The 17,098-nt window shown below is 46.3% G+C and overlaps 1 protein-coding gene across 3 annotated transcripts in view; it reads left to right on the top strand.

The window, feature by feature from the left end:
* Nucleotides 1-108: 108 nt before the first annotated feature.
* Nucleotides 109-17,098, top strand: part of eml4 (EMAP like 4) — a 29,111-nt gene continuing 12,121 nt past the window's right edge. Inside the window, exons 1-20 of one of the 3 annotated variants that reach the window (XM_004575342.6) lie at nucleotides 201-565; nucleotides 4,636-4,821; nucleotides 4,918-5,038; nucleotides 6,360-6,551; nucleotides 8,104-8,244; nucleotides 8,372-8,397; nucleotides 8,558-8,593; nucleotides 9,198-9,321; nucleotides 9,663-9,812; nucleotides 9,900-9,969; nucleotides 10,126-10,227; nucleotides 10,314-10,409; nucleotides 10,492-10,626; nucleotides 13,623-13,758; nucleotides 14,985-15,133; nucleotides 15,256-15,381; nucleotides 15,487-15,624; nucleotides 15,701-15,768; nucleotides 15,848-15,936; nucleotides 16,326-16,423. In XM_004575342.6, coding sequence (XP_004575399.1) covers nucleotides 541-565; nucleotides 4,636-4,821; nucleotides 4,918-5,038; nucleotides 6,360-6,551; nucleotides 8,104-8,244; nucleotides 8,372-8,397; nucleotides 8,558-8,593; nucleotides 9,198-9,321; nucleotides 9,663-9,812; nucleotides 9,900-9,969; nucleotides 10,126-10,227; nucleotides 10,314-10,409; nucleotides 10,492-10,626; nucleotides 13,623-13,758; nucleotides 14,985-15,133; nucleotides 15,256-15,381; nucleotides 15,487-15,624; nucleotides 15,701-15,768; nucleotides 15,848-15,936; nucleotides 16,326-16,423 — 2,208 coding nt within the window. In that variant the 5' untranslated portion in view covers nucleotides 201-540. Of the gene's footprint in view, nucleotides 566-4,635; nucleotides 4,822-4,917; nucleotides 5,039-6,359; nucleotides 6,552-8,103; nucleotides 8,245-8,371; nucleotides 8,398-8,557; nucleotides 8,594-9,197; nucleotides 9,322-9,662; nucleotides 9,813-9,899; nucleotides 9,970-10,125; nucleotides 10,228-10,313; nucleotides 10,410-10,491; nucleotides 10,627-13,622; nucleotides 13,759-14,984; nucleotides 15,134-15,255; nucleotides 15,382-15,486; nucleotides 15,625-15,700; nucleotides 15,769-15,847; nucleotides 15,937-16,325; nucleotides 16,424-17,098 lie in introns of all 3 variants that reach the window. The other 2 variants (XM_004575343.6, XM_004575344.6) reach the window with 2 other exon arrangements.

Here is a 17,098-nt window from a genome sequence, read left to right as displayed (position 1 = left end):
ATTGGCTGAAACTATGTAAGGCGCTCCAGAGACGTTTTATTGATTACCTCCTGTGTGACGTCAGAGCCCTTATACTTGGGTCGTGTGTGTCACTCACAGGTGCTCAAGAGCACTCTGGCACGGACTCCTGAGCGGGCATGTGATGGCGCGGTGAGCCCGCTGGACGGCGCTGCAGCACCTGAACAGGAAGCAGTGGCTCTGAAACCCGAACCTCCTCAGGCTCCTGCTCCCCCCCACCCCCCGCTCCTCCAGGCGAAGCGCGCGCTGCCAGAGCAGGCGGAGTCGGAAACGCGCATGCTCGTCGGTCCGTCCGTCTGCAGCTCCGCGGCTCATCTCGCTCCTCTCTCGGCCACTTCTGCTCCTTCGGCCCGCAGCGAAGCGGGGGATCTTCGGCCTGTGGACCGGCAGATCCGGCAGGCGGCTCGGCGGGGACAGACGCAGCTCGGCTCGTCTCGGCGGTGAAAACCCGGACGGAGGCCCGCAGTGTGCGCGGAGCCTCCCGCAGGCCTCCGGCCCCACTCCCGCTTTTTCTCCCGGAAAATGGACGGCTTCGCCGGCAGTTTGGGTGAGTCCGGCCGCCGCGCGAGCCCCGAGCGGCGCCCTCTCTCCTGTCCGCGCTGCCGCGGGGCGGCGGGAGCCGCACGCGCCTGTGGCGGCTTTACACGTGTCACTGGTGTATTTATCAGAGAGTATGCACCGCCCCTCCGGCATCTGCAGGGCCACAAAACCAACGGCCTCCTCTGAAGGAGGCTCTGCAGAACCGGACCTCCTGCAGGAGACCTCCTGAGGGGGGGGTGAGAGCCAAGACGGGCTCAGAAATGTACATTCGGCTTTGTTTCAACCGCAGGGCCGCAAACCACAATTTAGACACCGCACTGTGTGTGTGTGTGTGTGTGTGTGTGTGTGTGTGTGTGTGTGTGTGTGTGTACACACACACGCGTGGACTCTGATCTGCGGAACAAAGACTCAGGAAATGACTTATTGATTCACTCCTCACACCTCGGTGTGTGTGTGCGCGCGTGCACATGCGTGTTAGAGTTACATACATTTAAGCTCAGCTGTTCAGATTTACTCAGGAAATGAAGTTTAGTGTTTCTTTATTAACATTAAAAACAGTGGAGTTGAACCTTTCAGGGTTTCTTATTTGTTCATGTAACCATGTGTGAACACGGGTGTCCCGTCCACATGCACTGCAGGTTTGGGCGCCATTATTGGTCTTACTCGCTCCTCCTGGGCTCCGTGGGTGCTGGGAGCAGGTCCTGCTGGGTCTGTGTTTCTCTCTCAGTCCAGTCATAGGCCATCTTCCTGCCTTGGCGTTTTCCTGCCTCAGGAAGCTGAAGGAAGGTCAGGAGGATGTGTGCTTCAGTGCAAACACGAAGGCGTCTGCGTTTTGTTGAACATGGCTCTGAAATCCTGAGCGCGATTATTTAGTGTGATTGTGAAAGAATAACAGAGAACTTGGCTCAGAGCTCAAAGCTGCTTTCTGCAGAAGTGCTATGAGGCGCACCTCTGCTAGGGGCGAAAGGAGCACCAAACCACCGCCGAGCCCCACACTTTGAGCACGCTCAGACTGGCTGAGTGTTTCAATAAGAACCATCTTCAAGTTCAGGTTTGAAGGAAGCGCGAAGAAACAATGCGTCTGGTTTAAGTTCATTTTGAAGTGTGTGTCGTGGTGCTGGTGCGAAGGGTGAGCTTTGCTCTCCGTGTCTGGTGTTTTCTGTCATGTGATCTTTGAAGGTCGCACTGTGCTGTAGTTTCCTGGTGAACATCAGTTTCTACCTGCTGCATTGAGGTGGTAAAGTTCATTATTACACTTTTGTTCGATCATCTCAGAGGACGATCGCGCACTGACCTCTGCGCTGCTCCATATTTCTTCTCTAACATTAGAGACGAAATACATTTGTTTCAGAAGCTTTTTCTTTGAGCTCATGTCCAAACCAAACTCTCTGTGCTCGCTCCAGGAGGTTGACCATCCTGCACTCAACCTGGAGCTGATCTGTTTATTTGAAGATGGACGAAGAGCCTCGTGATCATAACCTGAAGCGTACAGGTATTTCCCCAAAAGTTGATTCTGTTCAGCTGGATGTTCTCAGTTCATCTGAACAATGACTGAAACCAGCACCACTGAATGAATGGGCTGGTAGGTCAGTTTATGATCATTAGTATGCAATATGCTCTTCCTTCAGTGGTGCTGGTTTCAGTCTTTGTGCAAATGTCCTGTTTATAAGGTTGGGGAAGCTTGCAGTCAGCTGAGACTGAAGGAGTCACCTGATGATGACGAAACGTTTCTCCCACTGAGAACGTCCAGATGAACAGAATCAACTTTTGGGGAAATACCTGTACGCTTCAGGTTATGATCACAAGGCTCTTCGTCCATCTTCAAATAAACAGATCAGCTGAGTTCGACTGCCCTCCTCCAGGTCGAGTGCAGGACAGTCAGCCTCCTGGAGCAAGCGCAGAGAGTGCGCGTTTGGTTTCGATTAGTAGTCTCTTTTTTTCTTTGCACAGTTGAGGAGCGTATCAGGTCACATTTCACTGCGTGTTATACCTGTATAACCATGCACGTGACAAATAAAGAATCTTGGATCTTGATTGTATATACACGAGTCTGAGGTCATGGAGCTTTGGGGGGGGGGGTCCTAGAGCAGAAGCGTCAGTGTTGATTGGCTGAATCCCAACCCTAACTGAAATGGTCCTCACAGACGTAGATTTTCTGCTTCATTGGAATCCCAAACATGTTCGACCTCCATTTTTCCCACAATGGGTCAGTGTGTTGTTGCTTGGCGTGTCATTCAACGTGCTGCTTTTGCATTGGTGGCTAAGTAGATGAGGCTGGAACTAGGGCCGCTCAATTATGGCAAAAATGATAATCATGATTATTTTCACTGAAATTGAGATCTCGATTAATTGACGATATTTATTTAACAATAACAATGTATTGAATAATGACTTTAAAGATTGTCATAAAATAGTGCAATATATAGTGCAAATAGTGCAAATACTGATAACAGTGCAAATGTTTGCAATATAAAAATAAATGAAAAATGTAAACATCTATGTTTAGTGAACTTTGCAGTGTTGCTCTGTGGTGCAGCTACACTGTAGCAAAGTTTACACACTGTGTCTACTTGATCCAGTCTGACTCCATGAACCCATAATGCTTCCACACCACTGAAGTTTTTTTTTACCTCTCTTTTCAACCAACGGCAGTCACTCTCCTCTCCAAATAACTTCTGCTTTGCTTTCCGAGCTTCCCTCGGGTCCTCTTAATCAGCGGTCCCCAACCCCCGGGCCTCGGACCGGTACCGGTCCGTAGAGGTGGAAATCACCATACATCCCGCGATACGATATTATCACAATACTTAATGCACGATTTTAAAAATATTTTGCAATATTGAGATTCTGTACATAAAGGTAAACTTTATCAATATTCATTTTATCTAATAACAAAGTCTCGCACTCAGTCTTTCTCTCATTTCAGTCAGTTTTATTGTTGACAAACTGAACGGTTTGTATTACAGTCTAGTCCAACTTAACTGGATGCAACCATCTGGTACAATTATAGCTATTCTGAACTATGCAATTTATGAAAACTATGCAGCCCCTTCAGCAACTGAAGAATTTGAAAGTAGATTAAAACAAAATATAATTTTACATTAAATAAAAAAAGTTTTAAACTTAATTAAAATAAAATAAAATAAAATTTAATTAAATAAAAATTTAAAATAAAACATGTCTTAAATTAAAATAAGTAAACGGTCATGTTTATTGCTGCCAAAAAAAAAAGTTAAACACATTTGGGGAGTGAAGGAATGTCAGGATTCTTGCTCAGAAAAAGGATCAACATGCTCTGAAGTCAGAGTTCCAGTCCACGAAAACTTTTTTGTAACAACATATCGATTTCTGCTGTCCCTGTATCGATACATTATTAGCAAACAAAATATCACAATACTACACAGTATTGATTTTTTCCCCACCCCTACCGGTCCGTGAGTCGTTTGGTACCGGGCCGCGAGAGTTGAGGCTCAGGTGTGAAATGTATAGTTTTCTGGGTTTTTATCGGTTTTCAGCGTTATTTTGTTATTGTTTTTATCGTTTACTCGTTTTTTCTGGGTCTTTTCACGTGTGTTATGAATAAATCTTCTTTTTTTTCGATACCGGTACTAGTTTTATTTTGTTGCATTTATCCGCGACACCTTAAAGGCCGGTCCGTGAAAATGTTGTCGGGCATAAACCGGTCCGTGGCGCAAAAAAGGTTGGAGACCGCTGCTCTTAATTGTTGTGACACGTGTTCGAAATGCAGAGAGGTGCGCTCGATTTGCCACACAGAGCAGCGCGAGAGTAAAGCACCCAGGGAGGGGCTAATAATCGGCTCAGTCATTTTTAATGATCGTTGAAAGCCCAGATCATAATCGTGATTAAAATTCGATTAATTGAGCAGCCCTAGCTGGAACAGCAATCATGGTGAGATGGTCAACCTGAATTCACAAATCTGACTTTTCTCCCGCTGAAGCTTCGCTCGTGGGTTTTTACAGCGGCCGCCTGCGAGCAGCTCTCCTGCCCCAGTCGCCATTTAAACCAAACCAAACCTTCCTGTTTGCTTTGTGTTCACTTCGTGCTTCCGTGTCCCTGTAGATGACAGTATGTCCGGCGCCAGTGTATCGGACGTCAACGACCGTCTGTCTTCTCTTGAGCTTCGTGTCCAGCAGCAGGAGGACGAGCTGACAGTGATGAAAGCGGCGCTCGCCGACGTCCTTCGTCGCCTTGCTGCCTCTGAGGACTCGGCGGCCTCTGCGAGCAAGAAGCAGCACGGTGGGAAGGGTGAGTGTGTTTGTTAAAACTTTATGTGTGGAGGTGTGAAATTAGCCCGTAAGACTTTTTAATCTGCAGTCTTGTGTCGTGTCCTGCCCCCTGCAGGTGGAGCTGCACTGCGTGAAGCCTACTCCATGTCCTGCATTGCCAACGGAGGCACATCCGCACGTAAGAGAGACTCCACCTCCGTCACCAGGAAGGAGACTGTGTCGTCTGCCGCCAAGAGGTAAAAACGCCGCAACACGTGCAAGCGGATGCCAGGAACACAGATTTATGTCAGGTCACACCTAGGGATGGGTGTCGTTTAGGTTTTATCCGATACCGGTGCCAAACTGGTACTTTTGAAACAGTGTCGGTGCTTTAACGGTGCTCAAACGGTCTGAATGCAGATCACAAACTTTGTCCAAAAACCTCTCATGTTCAGCTGTTTTTTTTTTGTAAAACGATAACAATGTTAGCCTTTTCTGCAGCTATGGGGCATATATGGTATCACTCTTGGCTGGAAGCAGTGCTTAAACAATGGAAAAAACACAAACTTTGTCCAAAAACCTCTCATGTTTAGCTGTTTTCCACTTTTTCTTTGGTCATTTTAGCCTTTTTGGCCAGGGTGAAGGTAGTACCTGCCATCAAACAAGAAGACAGCCGCATGTAACTACGACGGTGTTTGCTAGTTCACCTTACGTGCATTAATGTAATAACGTGGTTAGCCTACTCAACGTAAATTACACACGAACAACATTAAGCTACTCACACAGAGAAGAACAGCTGCTGCTGCCATCATCACCCGTCATCATTTCTGCTACACTGGCAGGGCTAGGGGCCAGGACTCTCCTCTTCGGGTTTTTGGGGGATGTTGCTAACTCCAGGTCGATAACAGGCAACCCACCCACAGTAGATGTGCTCGATATGAGGTCTCGCAGCAAGCTATCAAATACGGTGCTTTTAAAAAACGCTATGCGTCACCAGGTGTTTCATCGGATTTGAGGTGTTACCTCCTTTGACAGTATCAGCTTAAAGCACTTGTTGCAGGCTGCTGAGTTTGCATCTTTTGCTGTGAAGTACAGCCAGACTTTGACCGCTTTGCCTTGGGCGTTTTTAATCTGTAGCTCTGCTCTAAAAGAACGCACACCTGGGCCCGCCTACTATCCTCGGAAAGGTAAAATGATTGGCTAGAATCCAAAGTGTGTGACATCTCAGGGGGGAAAAAAGCACCGAAATGTGCGCTGCTTTTCGGTCTGGTTACTACCGTTTATATCAGATCCGGTGCCATTATGGCCTAACCCTAACCCTAACCGGTACCCATCTCTAGTCACACCACAGTTTATGACGTGACCTGTATGCTTGCTCCAGAGCGCCCGTTCACCTGAAGGTACCTGAAGACTTGCTGATAGATCGAGTCAGTGAGCAGCTGCAGACAACCAATAGAACCAGATTAGAACCTCAATAGAATGCCTGTTTGATCTGTCATCAGTAGAACTACAACAGAACCGTAGTGGAACCAGCAGAACCTCAGCAGGCTGTTTCTCATGCTACTGGTTTTTCCACAGTGGTGCAGACAAGAAGGATGGTCAGCGTTCTCAGATGGCGGAGATCCAGGAACACGAGGAGATCGCTCACCATACAAACCCATCCCCTGTCCCCTTTTCCCCCAACCCACCCCCAACCACTCCCGCTCCCCAGATGCAACAGAGACCACCTGTTTCCTCTGAGAGCAGTAAAGGCCACGCCCCTCCTAAAAGGTTTCATTTTGTGATTTGTCGGTTTGGCTTCACTGCCTGCTTGTGACGTCACTGTTCCGATGTCACTCTATACGTAGCTACTAACCCTGCCTCCCGGGACACACCGTCCTGCTCTGCTCCACCTAAACTCGAATCACCTGACCAGCATGGACAGGTGTTGCTGATCAGCTGATTTGACGTTTATGCTAATAAGTAGGGCTGTTCGATGAAAACGTCTATCATTTCATATTACGCTATCGTTTGTTTCGAGGTGTCGCAAAATAAACTGTTTACAGTTTATTTTTTCATGGTTTTGTTTTTCACTGTAGAATTTCTCTAAGTTCTCTCGTTCTCTTATATTTAATATAACCACACTACGGACAGACTAGCGACTGTTTTTATGCTTTGTCGTTACAACAACGGTAAAACCATCGCGTGGCTCCGCCGTCCGCTTGTTTATTTTCCACGTAAACCTTTCACAATAAAGCTGAAGATCCTGCTGAGATTTTTTAAAATAAACTGAATTACGTGAAATAATATGCAGAGTGTTTACGGACAAGAAGCTAAAAAGAGCCGTCAGGTGCTAAAAAATAAACCTTAGAACACGCCGTGTAATAAATACTCACAAAGAAAATTGTGGCCGTTTCAACTTATGTAACTCTCGACTCCAGGTACACGACACATAGCTGAAAACACTTCACGCAAGTCGAGTTGCCTGAGATTCACAGAATTTACAGAAAATGTAAAAATTTTGTGATAAGTATCGTTGTCGGGATGATAGATGTCTTATATTGAGATATGAGATTTTGGTCATATCACACATCCATACTAATAAGCAGGTAGAAAAAAGTCACGATGAGTTTAAGTTTGCTTTTTATGTTTAAATGGTAGAAAAGTTTTCTGTCTGAGTGCAGATGAGGAACTTAAACCCAGAGACCCTCGGTGCTCTGTGGGATCTTTCAGGTGATGCTAGTTTCCAGAGATCTGATTGGTCAGTAGGTGTTCATTTTGTATCTGTTGCTTTCTAATCTCAAAGCGTTCACAAAGCTTTATTCATAACCACAAAGCCTGCTTCTTAGTACTGACCTTTGATTTCTGACGTGGTAAGGACTGTGTGTCTTTCGGAGCAGTGACCTTTGACTCTGCCTGGCTCCTCTTTAGTCTCTGCTGCTTGTTTTAATATGATTACTAATGTGATCTCATCCCAGCTTTATCCCAGGACCTCCTCTTTTTAACTCCTCCTCCTCCTGCAGGCCTCATGCAGCCTGGGTCTTGAGTTTCTGATGTATCCCAGCTCTAACCTCTCTGCGAGTTGTATGTTTGACTTTGTCCCTCTGGCTCTTTGGAGGAGAAGGTGTTTGGTCTCTGACGACTGATTGGTCTGGATCGCCGTCTCATAGAAATTCATTGAAAAAACTAAAAAATCAGATGAGAAACTTCAAAAGTTAAATTTAAAATCCAGGAAAATAAAACTTCAGATCTACAAACGACTCAGAGATTCTTCCTCCTCCTCCTGCTTACAAGCTGAACCCCGATTAGTACTGCAATACTCACTGTGTGCGTGTGTGTTCAGGGGCCCCAGCGTGAAGCGGTCCTCAGGGATGGAGCGCTCTCAGAGCAGCACCTGGGACACTTCAGATGAAAACAGGAACAAACTGGTGAAAGCTGCGTCCACCTCCAAACTGCTGGCCAAGGTGGTGAAGAACACAGAGAGGTACAGACGCATAGCCCATGTGCAGTACACACAAAGAGTGCGCGCGGTACAGACGTTGTTTTGTGGACTGTCAGGCCTTCGTGTGTTTATATTGACAAACTGATGGTGAGACTTTGTTTTCTTTCAGGCACAGAGATCCTGTCATGAGCCAAGGTAAACACCACACACATCTTCATCATCATCATCGTGTGTAGAAATGGACAGAAAGCCTCGGAGACGTTTCAAAGCGTTCTTGTCTTCGAGGCTGTGCTGCTGCTGTTTGTGTTGTCTGTTGTTGGTTTTTCTCAGTGATCGTGTCTTTGTCTCAAACCAGCCAAAATCTCAACTCGAGAGAAAAACAGCCAAGCTGGTAAGTCGTAACGATCTGTCGGAGCAAGCTAACGGTCTAATGTGCTAGCGGCTGCTGTATGAGCGCTCCCTGTTTCTGCACCAATCACAGCTCTCTCTCTTGCTCTCTCACACTCTGCTTGATGCTGCCAGTCTCGCTCGCACACCTGCTCTTACTCCTTCAGGCTGTTCAGGTGATGTCATACCTGTGTTTGACTCCCTGACATCATTTACCCCCATATAAGGTGAAAAAGTAATAAAATAAATTTATTCACACTCCCAATCAGACAAATCACCCACCGTGCGCACACACAAACGCGTGCCCGAGCTGCCTCACCTGCACAGCTTTAAAGCCTCAGTTTCTTCATCTGTCTTGCTTTTTTTTTTTTTTCTTCTTAAATCAGCAGCACCTTTCAGATCTTGGCCTGTTTCACCTCTGCTAACAACTGTCACACCTGAAAGACAGAACATCTGTAACCAAATCTGCTTCAATGCCGATATTTATTTGCCAAATCAATAAAAACTAGACCCATTAGACTCTGACAGGATTAGCTTTGCAGTTTGGGATTTATGCTTTGGGGTTGGACTGCTGTGCTAGTCTGAGGAATGTCTGTCTAATGTTTCAGAGGGGAATGCTATTAAGATGTTCATGCGTGGTCGACCGATCACCATGTTCATCCCTTCAGACGTGGAGAACTACAACGACATTCGGACCGAACTTCCTCCAGAAAGACTGAAGCTGGCGTGGGTGTATCCTTCACCTGGGACACGGGAGTGCTCTTACACTTAGCAGTGATAAATATTGGCCGCTTTGATGAAACAGGTGTTATGCAGTGAAACACTTTTCTGACACTGATGTGTAAAAGCTCAGTGTTTAAATGCAGAATTCCAGGCCAAAATTCAGAGTATTGGAAGTTCAGGAGAGACCACGGGTGTGGCAGGTCAGCGTTATCTGTGTATATCAGTAAAACCAAAGTCTAAGCATCAGCAGGTCACGGCCTTCAGAGATCTTCATGCATCCCTCACCTGCTCTGTTGTGAATGTCACTACATCTCCAGCTGTTGTCCAGGTGTTTCCTTGACTTCGTGCAGGTACGGTTACCGGGGAAGAGACTGCAGAGCAAACATCTACCTCCTTCCAACCGGAGAGATTGTTTACTTCATTGCGTCGGTCGTGGTTCTGTTTAACTACGAGGAGCGGACTCAGAGACATTACCTCGGACACAGCGAGTGCGTCAAATGGTGAGAAAGAGCTCCGTAGTACTCGCTGCTCTCCTATTGGCTGTTTGAGGCGACAGATAAGTGAGCTGCTCTTTTTGTTTCTGTCAGCCTGGCCATCCATCCCGATAAAATCCGGATTGCCACGGGACAGCTCGCAGGAGTCGACAAAGATGGACGGGTGAGAACACATACCACGTTTTTAAGGTCAACTTTCAGACAAAAGGAAAATGTAAATACGAGTCGAAAACCGAGGCTAACAGGAGAGCTGCTGATGGATAGAACTTTTTAAATAAATGAATAAAAACAATTAAGACAAGGGTGCTGTCCCTCTCAGGCTCAAGTTCATGTCTGGGACAGCGTCAGTCTGGCCAAGCTCCACGTCATAGGTGAGCTAACGTTTGAACGAGGCGTCGGCTCCCTGGCTTTCTCCAAAGTTGTAAGTATCAGCCAGGTGCACCATGGGAGCTGTAGTTCTCACATACCTGCAGCTCTATGCATCATCAACCTTGCTGTGTCTCTCAGGATTCTGGTCGGCACCTGAGTGTGATTGATGACAGTAACGACCACATGTTAACAGTCTGGGATTGGAAAAAGGAGTCAAAGATAGCAGAGATCAAGGTGAGCCCACGTTTTTGTTACTGCACTGGTTTTTACCGGTTCCAACGTGTTCCACCTGTGCTCAAATGCTGTGTTTTTGCAGACCACCAATGATGTGGTCCTGGTTGTGGAGTTCCACCCAACGGACCAAAACACCATCGTCACCTGCGGGAAGTCCCACATCTTTTTCTGGAGCTGGAATGGGAACGCGCTTGCTCGTAAACAGGGAATCTTTGGGGTGAGTTTCTGCAGTTTAACTGTAACAGTGCTCATCACTGATTAAGCACTCATAGATTCACGATCGGCACCTGTGATTGACAAAAAAAAGACCCATCAAATTTGTTCCCAAACAAGCTGTGCTGAGCTTTGATGGTGGGGAAGAAGATTGCACCGGGGGAGGTCGGTATTTAACACCATATGGTTTAAATGGGACAGACTGACCCTGAGATGGGGGTCTGTAACAGTATGTCAGATTTAAATGCCTTGGTCAGTACTAGCAGCTGCTGTCCAAATAAAGTCTATTTGAAATAAAACCAAAATACAAACTTGCGCTTGGTGTACGTGCAAATACTAGAACGTGTCCAGTTTCGTGTACGAAGGCTTTTAGAACAATGAAAATAAAGATGTTTGCCTGATGCCTGCGCTATCAGCCACATCGATGACGCTGGGTGTCATGACACGCCGTCTCTTGGTTCTGCAATGTTTATCTAAGTGCTGTGTTTGACACTGTGGATCAATCTATTTTATTGGATAGGCTGGAAAATTTTATTGGAGTCACAGGAAATGTTTTATCATGGCTGAGAACCTACCTGTCTGGGAGATGTCAGACTGTTAGTTCTCTCTGAGACCTGTGCAGTGAGCCATGGGGTGCCTCAGGGCTCCGTACTTGGACCATTGCTGTATTCTCTGTGTCTGCTGCCTCTTGGTGTTCTTTTAATGTAACCTTTCATTGTTACGCATTGTTACCTGCAGCTTTATGTTCCTTTAACCCAGTGGTTCCCAAACCTTTTTTGCTAGGCCCCACTTTGTTTTACAAGAAAAATATTTGCATTGTGCTGAGGTGTCTAAATTAGAATCTTGTCTATCTGCAATTAAGTTCGGGTTATCAGATAACTTCCTGCTTCTAAATACTGATAAGACAGAGTTGATGGTCACTGGACCACAAAAATGTCAATAAGTGTCCTAAAATTTCATCTTGAAAATTGACGACTATGTCATAAATTGCAGGGACAAGATTTAAAAACTTGGGTGTGTGGTTCGACATGGTGCTCTCCTTCGAGTCTCATGTAAAAGAGATAACAAAGATAACTTGAGGAACATCGCCAATTATTGTAACGCTCTCCTTTCTGGGCTACCAAAGAAAAGTTTTAGAGGTTTACAGATGGTGCAAAATGCAGCTGCTCGCATTTTAACGAAAACTGTACCCCTGTACTGAGATCTCTTCATTAACTACGAGCAGATTTTAAGGTCCTGCTGCTCACCTACAAGGCTTTAAATAGTGTGGCACCTTCATACCTCTCCGACCTTTTACATCTTTATGTTCCATCCCCGATCTCAGGACTCTGGCCTTCTAAAGGTTCCTAGGGCCAGGAAAAAACAATTGGAGAGTGTGCGTTTTCTTTTTGTGCCCCGTTTTTGTGGAACAACCTCCCTCAAGATATTAGGCAGGCATGCTCTGAAGACCCACTTGTTCACCCTTTCCTACATGTCTTAATTCTGTCCCATTTCGTTTTTTAAATTCTTATCTTTTTAACTTTAATTGCTATGTGTCGATTTATCTACCTTTTTATTTTCAAATAGCTGTACAGAACTTTGAAAGCTCTTTATAAATAAAGTTATTATTACTATTATTATTATTATTACCAACACAATATGGTAAATGGCCTGTATTTGCTTTACGCGCTTTACTTGGTCCTAAGGACCCCAAAGCGCTTTACACATCCAGTCACACACCCATTCACACACTGGTGATGGCAGCTACATTGTAGCCACAGCCACCCTGGGGCGCACTGACAGAGGCGAGGCTGCCGGACACTGGCGCCACCGGGCCCTCTGACCACCACCAGTAGGCAACGGGTGAAGTGTCTTGCCCAAGGACACAACGGGGCCGGGGCTCGAACCGGCAACCTTCTGATTACAAGACGATCTTGAGCCACGATCGCCCCAATAAACAATAAACGGTGGGTACAGGTGATCTGAATGGACAGCAAGCAGTGGTTTCATACCTGTTGGTCTCTGATCTTAAACTGAAGCTGCACTAAAAGTGTTTCGTTTTTTGTTCCAGTAAGAACCCTCAGCTTTCTGTGGTTACACAGCAGAGAAGATGCGGTGTAGACGCAGAGAGGCTGAAGGAGCTCCGAGCTGATTAGAGGCAGGGTTTGTGTAGTGACGCCCAGCAGGGGCTGAAAACACAGCAGTTTAAGCAGTGATGGTTGTTCGGCGTGGTTGTGCCAGTTTGGATTCAGAAGTCTCTGTGACCTCACTAATTCACTTCTTTGACCATAACTTAAGATTTTATTTTCCAGCGATGGCAAAATGTCACACGCGCCTCACTCGATGGATAAAATACAACAGTTGTCATTGCAGAGATTAAAGGTGAATCTGGAGCGTGATAGAGGGAAACTGTAAGCAGCGTGTAGTCAGAGGCATACAACCACGAGCTGGTGATGCTGCCTGCTGAGCTGAACGAGCTGTACGTGACGACAGGAAGTGAGTACATGATTAAATGTTTGGATCTGGAGCAAAGACAGACGGACCCCCGGGTGTGAAAAGTCGGACCCCTGTTTCTCTGCTGGTTTCACTTTCGGTGACGTAATTCCAGTGAGCTGATAAACAGATTCTGCAGCAGATGAAGTGAAAGGAGTCAAAAAAGTGATCATGGTGAACGCTTCCTCTGTTTGCTCTTAGTGGAAAAATCAGTAAAAATCTACAGGAGAACAGGAAGCTCCACCCGGCTGAGGACAGAAAGAAAACCCTTTATCACAGAATTAAACAGATGATATAAAGGTGGTATTTCTGCAGCAGATCCCCTGAAACAGCTGCTGAGTCCACAAAACACAAAAGCATCTATCCATGAAAACACAGCAGAAACATCGAGCTTATTAAACTTGCACCTACACACTTTTTACTTGATTTAAATCAAAGATTTTTCTCAGCTTTTTGTCTTTAGAGGAAACCCGGGTCCTTCTTTGAACTCACTCCAACACTCCTCTCCTGCTTTCTCCTGTTTTCTAGAAATACGAAAAGCCAAAGTTCATCCAGTGCCTGGCGTTTCTGAGTACCGGAGACATCGTCACTGGAGATTCTGGGGGTAGGCTGCTGGTCTGGACCAGGAGCGCCACGGAGAACCCGGCCGGGAAGGGGCCTCGAGGTATCGGGTTGGGGTTGTTCACAGTGTTTTGCATAAAGATCGTGCAGGTGTGTGCCACGGGGCAGCCGCAGAGCAGAGAAACAAACAAGCCGAGACGCTGTGAGGGAAACGACGTGCATATTTTCATCCTGAGTAAAACGGCATTCGCCTTGTTAATGAAATAAGCTCGGTCTGTTTAATGAGTTTGCATTGGTATCCGCCCTGAAGCGTTTCCCTGCACGAGACGGATCCCGACAGGTTTTACAGCTTCAGAGTTCGATGCTAAAGCAAATGACAGTCTCGCTGATTTTAAGGTCACAGAAAATGTCAGAGTGAAGAGTTTGATTTAAACCGACCAGAACCAGCAGCTCCAGAGTCCTGTAAGCAACCGACTACAGAAAAACCACAGAACAACAACAGGTTGTGTGTGTTGGCCCAGTTTCAGTAATGGTTTTTGTCATGTTGTTAAACTGGTTTTTAGAGACATGATGCCAGGGATTAAACGATTTTCTACTGAAATTCTACTCTGAGCGCTTTTTTTCTGAGAAGGGGACAAAAGACAGTGAAAGTGGAGATGGATTTTTACCCCTCGGCAGCACGTTGGTGCATACAAGCAACAGGAAACTTGGTTTTTGGAGGAAATCTGCAGGAACAGGAAGTGTTTTCATTATGATCTGCTGCCTCCCGCTGGTTGTTTTGTGAGCTGCTCTGTAAAAAGAGTGCAGGAACTAAACCTATTTAAAGCAGTTTGTTTTCATCTACATGAACGTTACACGTTGGTGCTTCCTGTAGGAACATCAGCAGCAACATACTTTCTGACTTCCTGTGTAAACATGAAGAACCAACATGTACCGCTTGCACTTCCATGGGAGCAGTGAGGACATGGGGAAGTCCAGAAAAGTCCCTGAGCAGAAATCTGTGTCGGGACGCCTTAAACATGATTGGACGTGACATCGCACATGATCAGAGTTTCAGATTAATAAATGTGGGAAAACATTTGAGGTGCGTGACGTGGTCACGGCTGAAACATAACTTTTCTGTTCATTCAGAGGTCACTTTTGTGCTTTGAACACTTAGTCACGTGACCCCCAGAGGACGTGTCACAGACGAACGATGCGTTTCTCAGATTTAGGAACAGCCACGTCCTGTTTCAACTTTCAGAGTTAAAAAAAAAAATCCTTTAATCAAAGCTTATTTTTTTGTTTGATAACTCACCTCTGTGTGTGTGTGTGTGTCTGTCTACGCAGCCTTTCGGATACTTCATCATGTCGATGGTCACGAGGGAAGTGTTTTCTGTATGTGTGGGATGAGGAGCGGCATGCTGCTGACTGGAGGAAAAAAGGACCAAAAAATCATCCTGTGGGACCACGAACTGCAACGTCACCGTGAGATCGAGGTCTCGCAGCACACATGCACACCTCAATGAAACTCAGCTGTGATGACATCATCTCGGCCGTCAATCTCCACAAATCTAAAGTGTCAACCATGTGACTGAGGCTACGCGTTTGATCCCCACAGGTCCCAGATCAATATGGAACCATCAGAGCAGTGTCTGAGGGGAAGGGGGACGAGTTTCTGGTCGGGACGTCGCGTAACTTCATCCTGAGAGGAACTTTCAACGATGGCTTCCTGGTTGAGGTCCAGGTGAGTAAAACGCCTCCGGGAAGTGACGACAGACCAGGAGGTCACATGATCGCATGGCGTCACTGACCAGAAAACTTCAGTACCTCTGTGTTGTGATGTGTTCAGGGCCACACAGACGAGCTGTGGGGTTTGGCGGCTCACCCGTCCAAAGACCTGTTTCTGACATGCGCTCAGGACCGGCTCGTCTGCCTCTGGAACTCGAGCGATCACAGTCTGCTGTGGAGTCGCACGCTGGATGAAAAGGTGCGTGGTGACGGGGAGGCAATTTATTGATTATTTATCGATTGGTCATTGGTGATCGCATGTTTCTCCTCCTCAGGAACACGGACACTGTGCAGACTTCCATCCAAGTGGCGCTGTGGTCGCCATAGGAACGCGATCAGGAAAGTCAGTACAGAGTTTTGTTTTTTTTCTACCTGAACTCAAAGATCCTTTCCTTGTATCTCTGACCTCTGGTCCCTGTCAGGTGGTACGTTCTGGATGCTGAAACCAACGACCTGGTGGGGATTCACACCGATGGGAACGAGCAGCTGTCAGTGATGCGCTTCTCCATTGGTGGGTGGAGCTACGTTGTTCACGGGCTGTGGCTGGAACACGCTGTGTGCCTAACAGATGTCTGGAGGTCGCCAGCTTTCGGCTGACCTCGGAGCATCTTTATCTGTTCGCTAACAATGGGCAGCCCTCTTGGTGTGATATCATGTTACTGTGTAACGGCTTCCAGTAGTAAATAAATTTAAGAGATTTCTGAGAATGTAGGCTGTCATTGATGTGGTTGCTAGGTGACAAGAGCAGATGTTTGTGATGCTGTACAGAGCTCCACCTTGTATGCGGTGTCAGCCACAGGACGCAGCCCCTGAACATGGACACTCATTAAACTGAAGATCATAACGGTGTTATGAGAGAACTACAAATCTCAGCTTGCACCTCTCTATCTCTCTCTGCAGATGGAAGCATGCTGGCTGTCGGATCTCACGATAACTTTATTTACCTTTACAACGTCTCTGAACAAGGACGCAAATACAGCCGATACGGAAAGTGCACGGTGAGTCAAAAAAACAATTGCAGCTTAGTGAACACCTGTCTGCCCCTATTGCATCCGTTAGTTTGTTCAGTTTGCCCCAAAAAGTTAAATCTGTTCATCTGGACATTGTGTTTTCAGTGGGAGAAATATTGGTTCATCATGCAGGTGAATTACTTGGATAAGTAACGAAACGTTTTGGTATCAGTTAACAAGCTTCGGGCGTTTTTCTCACTGATATTAGGCTGCTCGTCTTGGCAGAATTGGTAACGCTTGTTTTGGTTGGTTTCTTAGCACAGACCCAGCTTGTAAGCATAGTTTACAAATATTCTAGTGCTGAGGGCAGACTTTAGGAAGGCCATTCCAGAAGCTTAATGTTAGCCTGCTTTGTCCAAAATCACTTCTGATGTGTGTTTGTGATCATTGTTCTGCTAGAACACACGGCTATGTCCAAGCTTCAACTTCATTTGAGGAAAAGTCGAAGAAGGCTGTCGTCCTTCTGTATTCCATCCACTTTGTGCAATGTACCAGAGCCATGGGCGTGGTACTTAGGGTTGGGCAATATATAAAAATTTTACAAACGACAATCATCAGTTCAATAATCAACGATGGGCGACTGTAATCATGCACGGACTGATTTGCGCGTTTACAACACAGAAATTTTAACATTTTTAACCTGCTCAACCCATCTGGAGTGCA

Source organism: Maylandia zebra, linkage group LG13 (genome assembly GCF_041146795.1).
Source record: "Maylandia zebra isolate NMK-2024a linkage group LG13, Mzebra_GT3a, whole genome shotgun sequence".
Taxonomy (NCBI): domain Eukaryota; kingdom Metazoa; phylum Chordata; class Actinopteri; order Cichliformes; family Cichlidae; genus Maylandia; species Maylandia zebra.
This window is presented reverse-complemented; position numbering and strand designations above follow the sequence as displayed.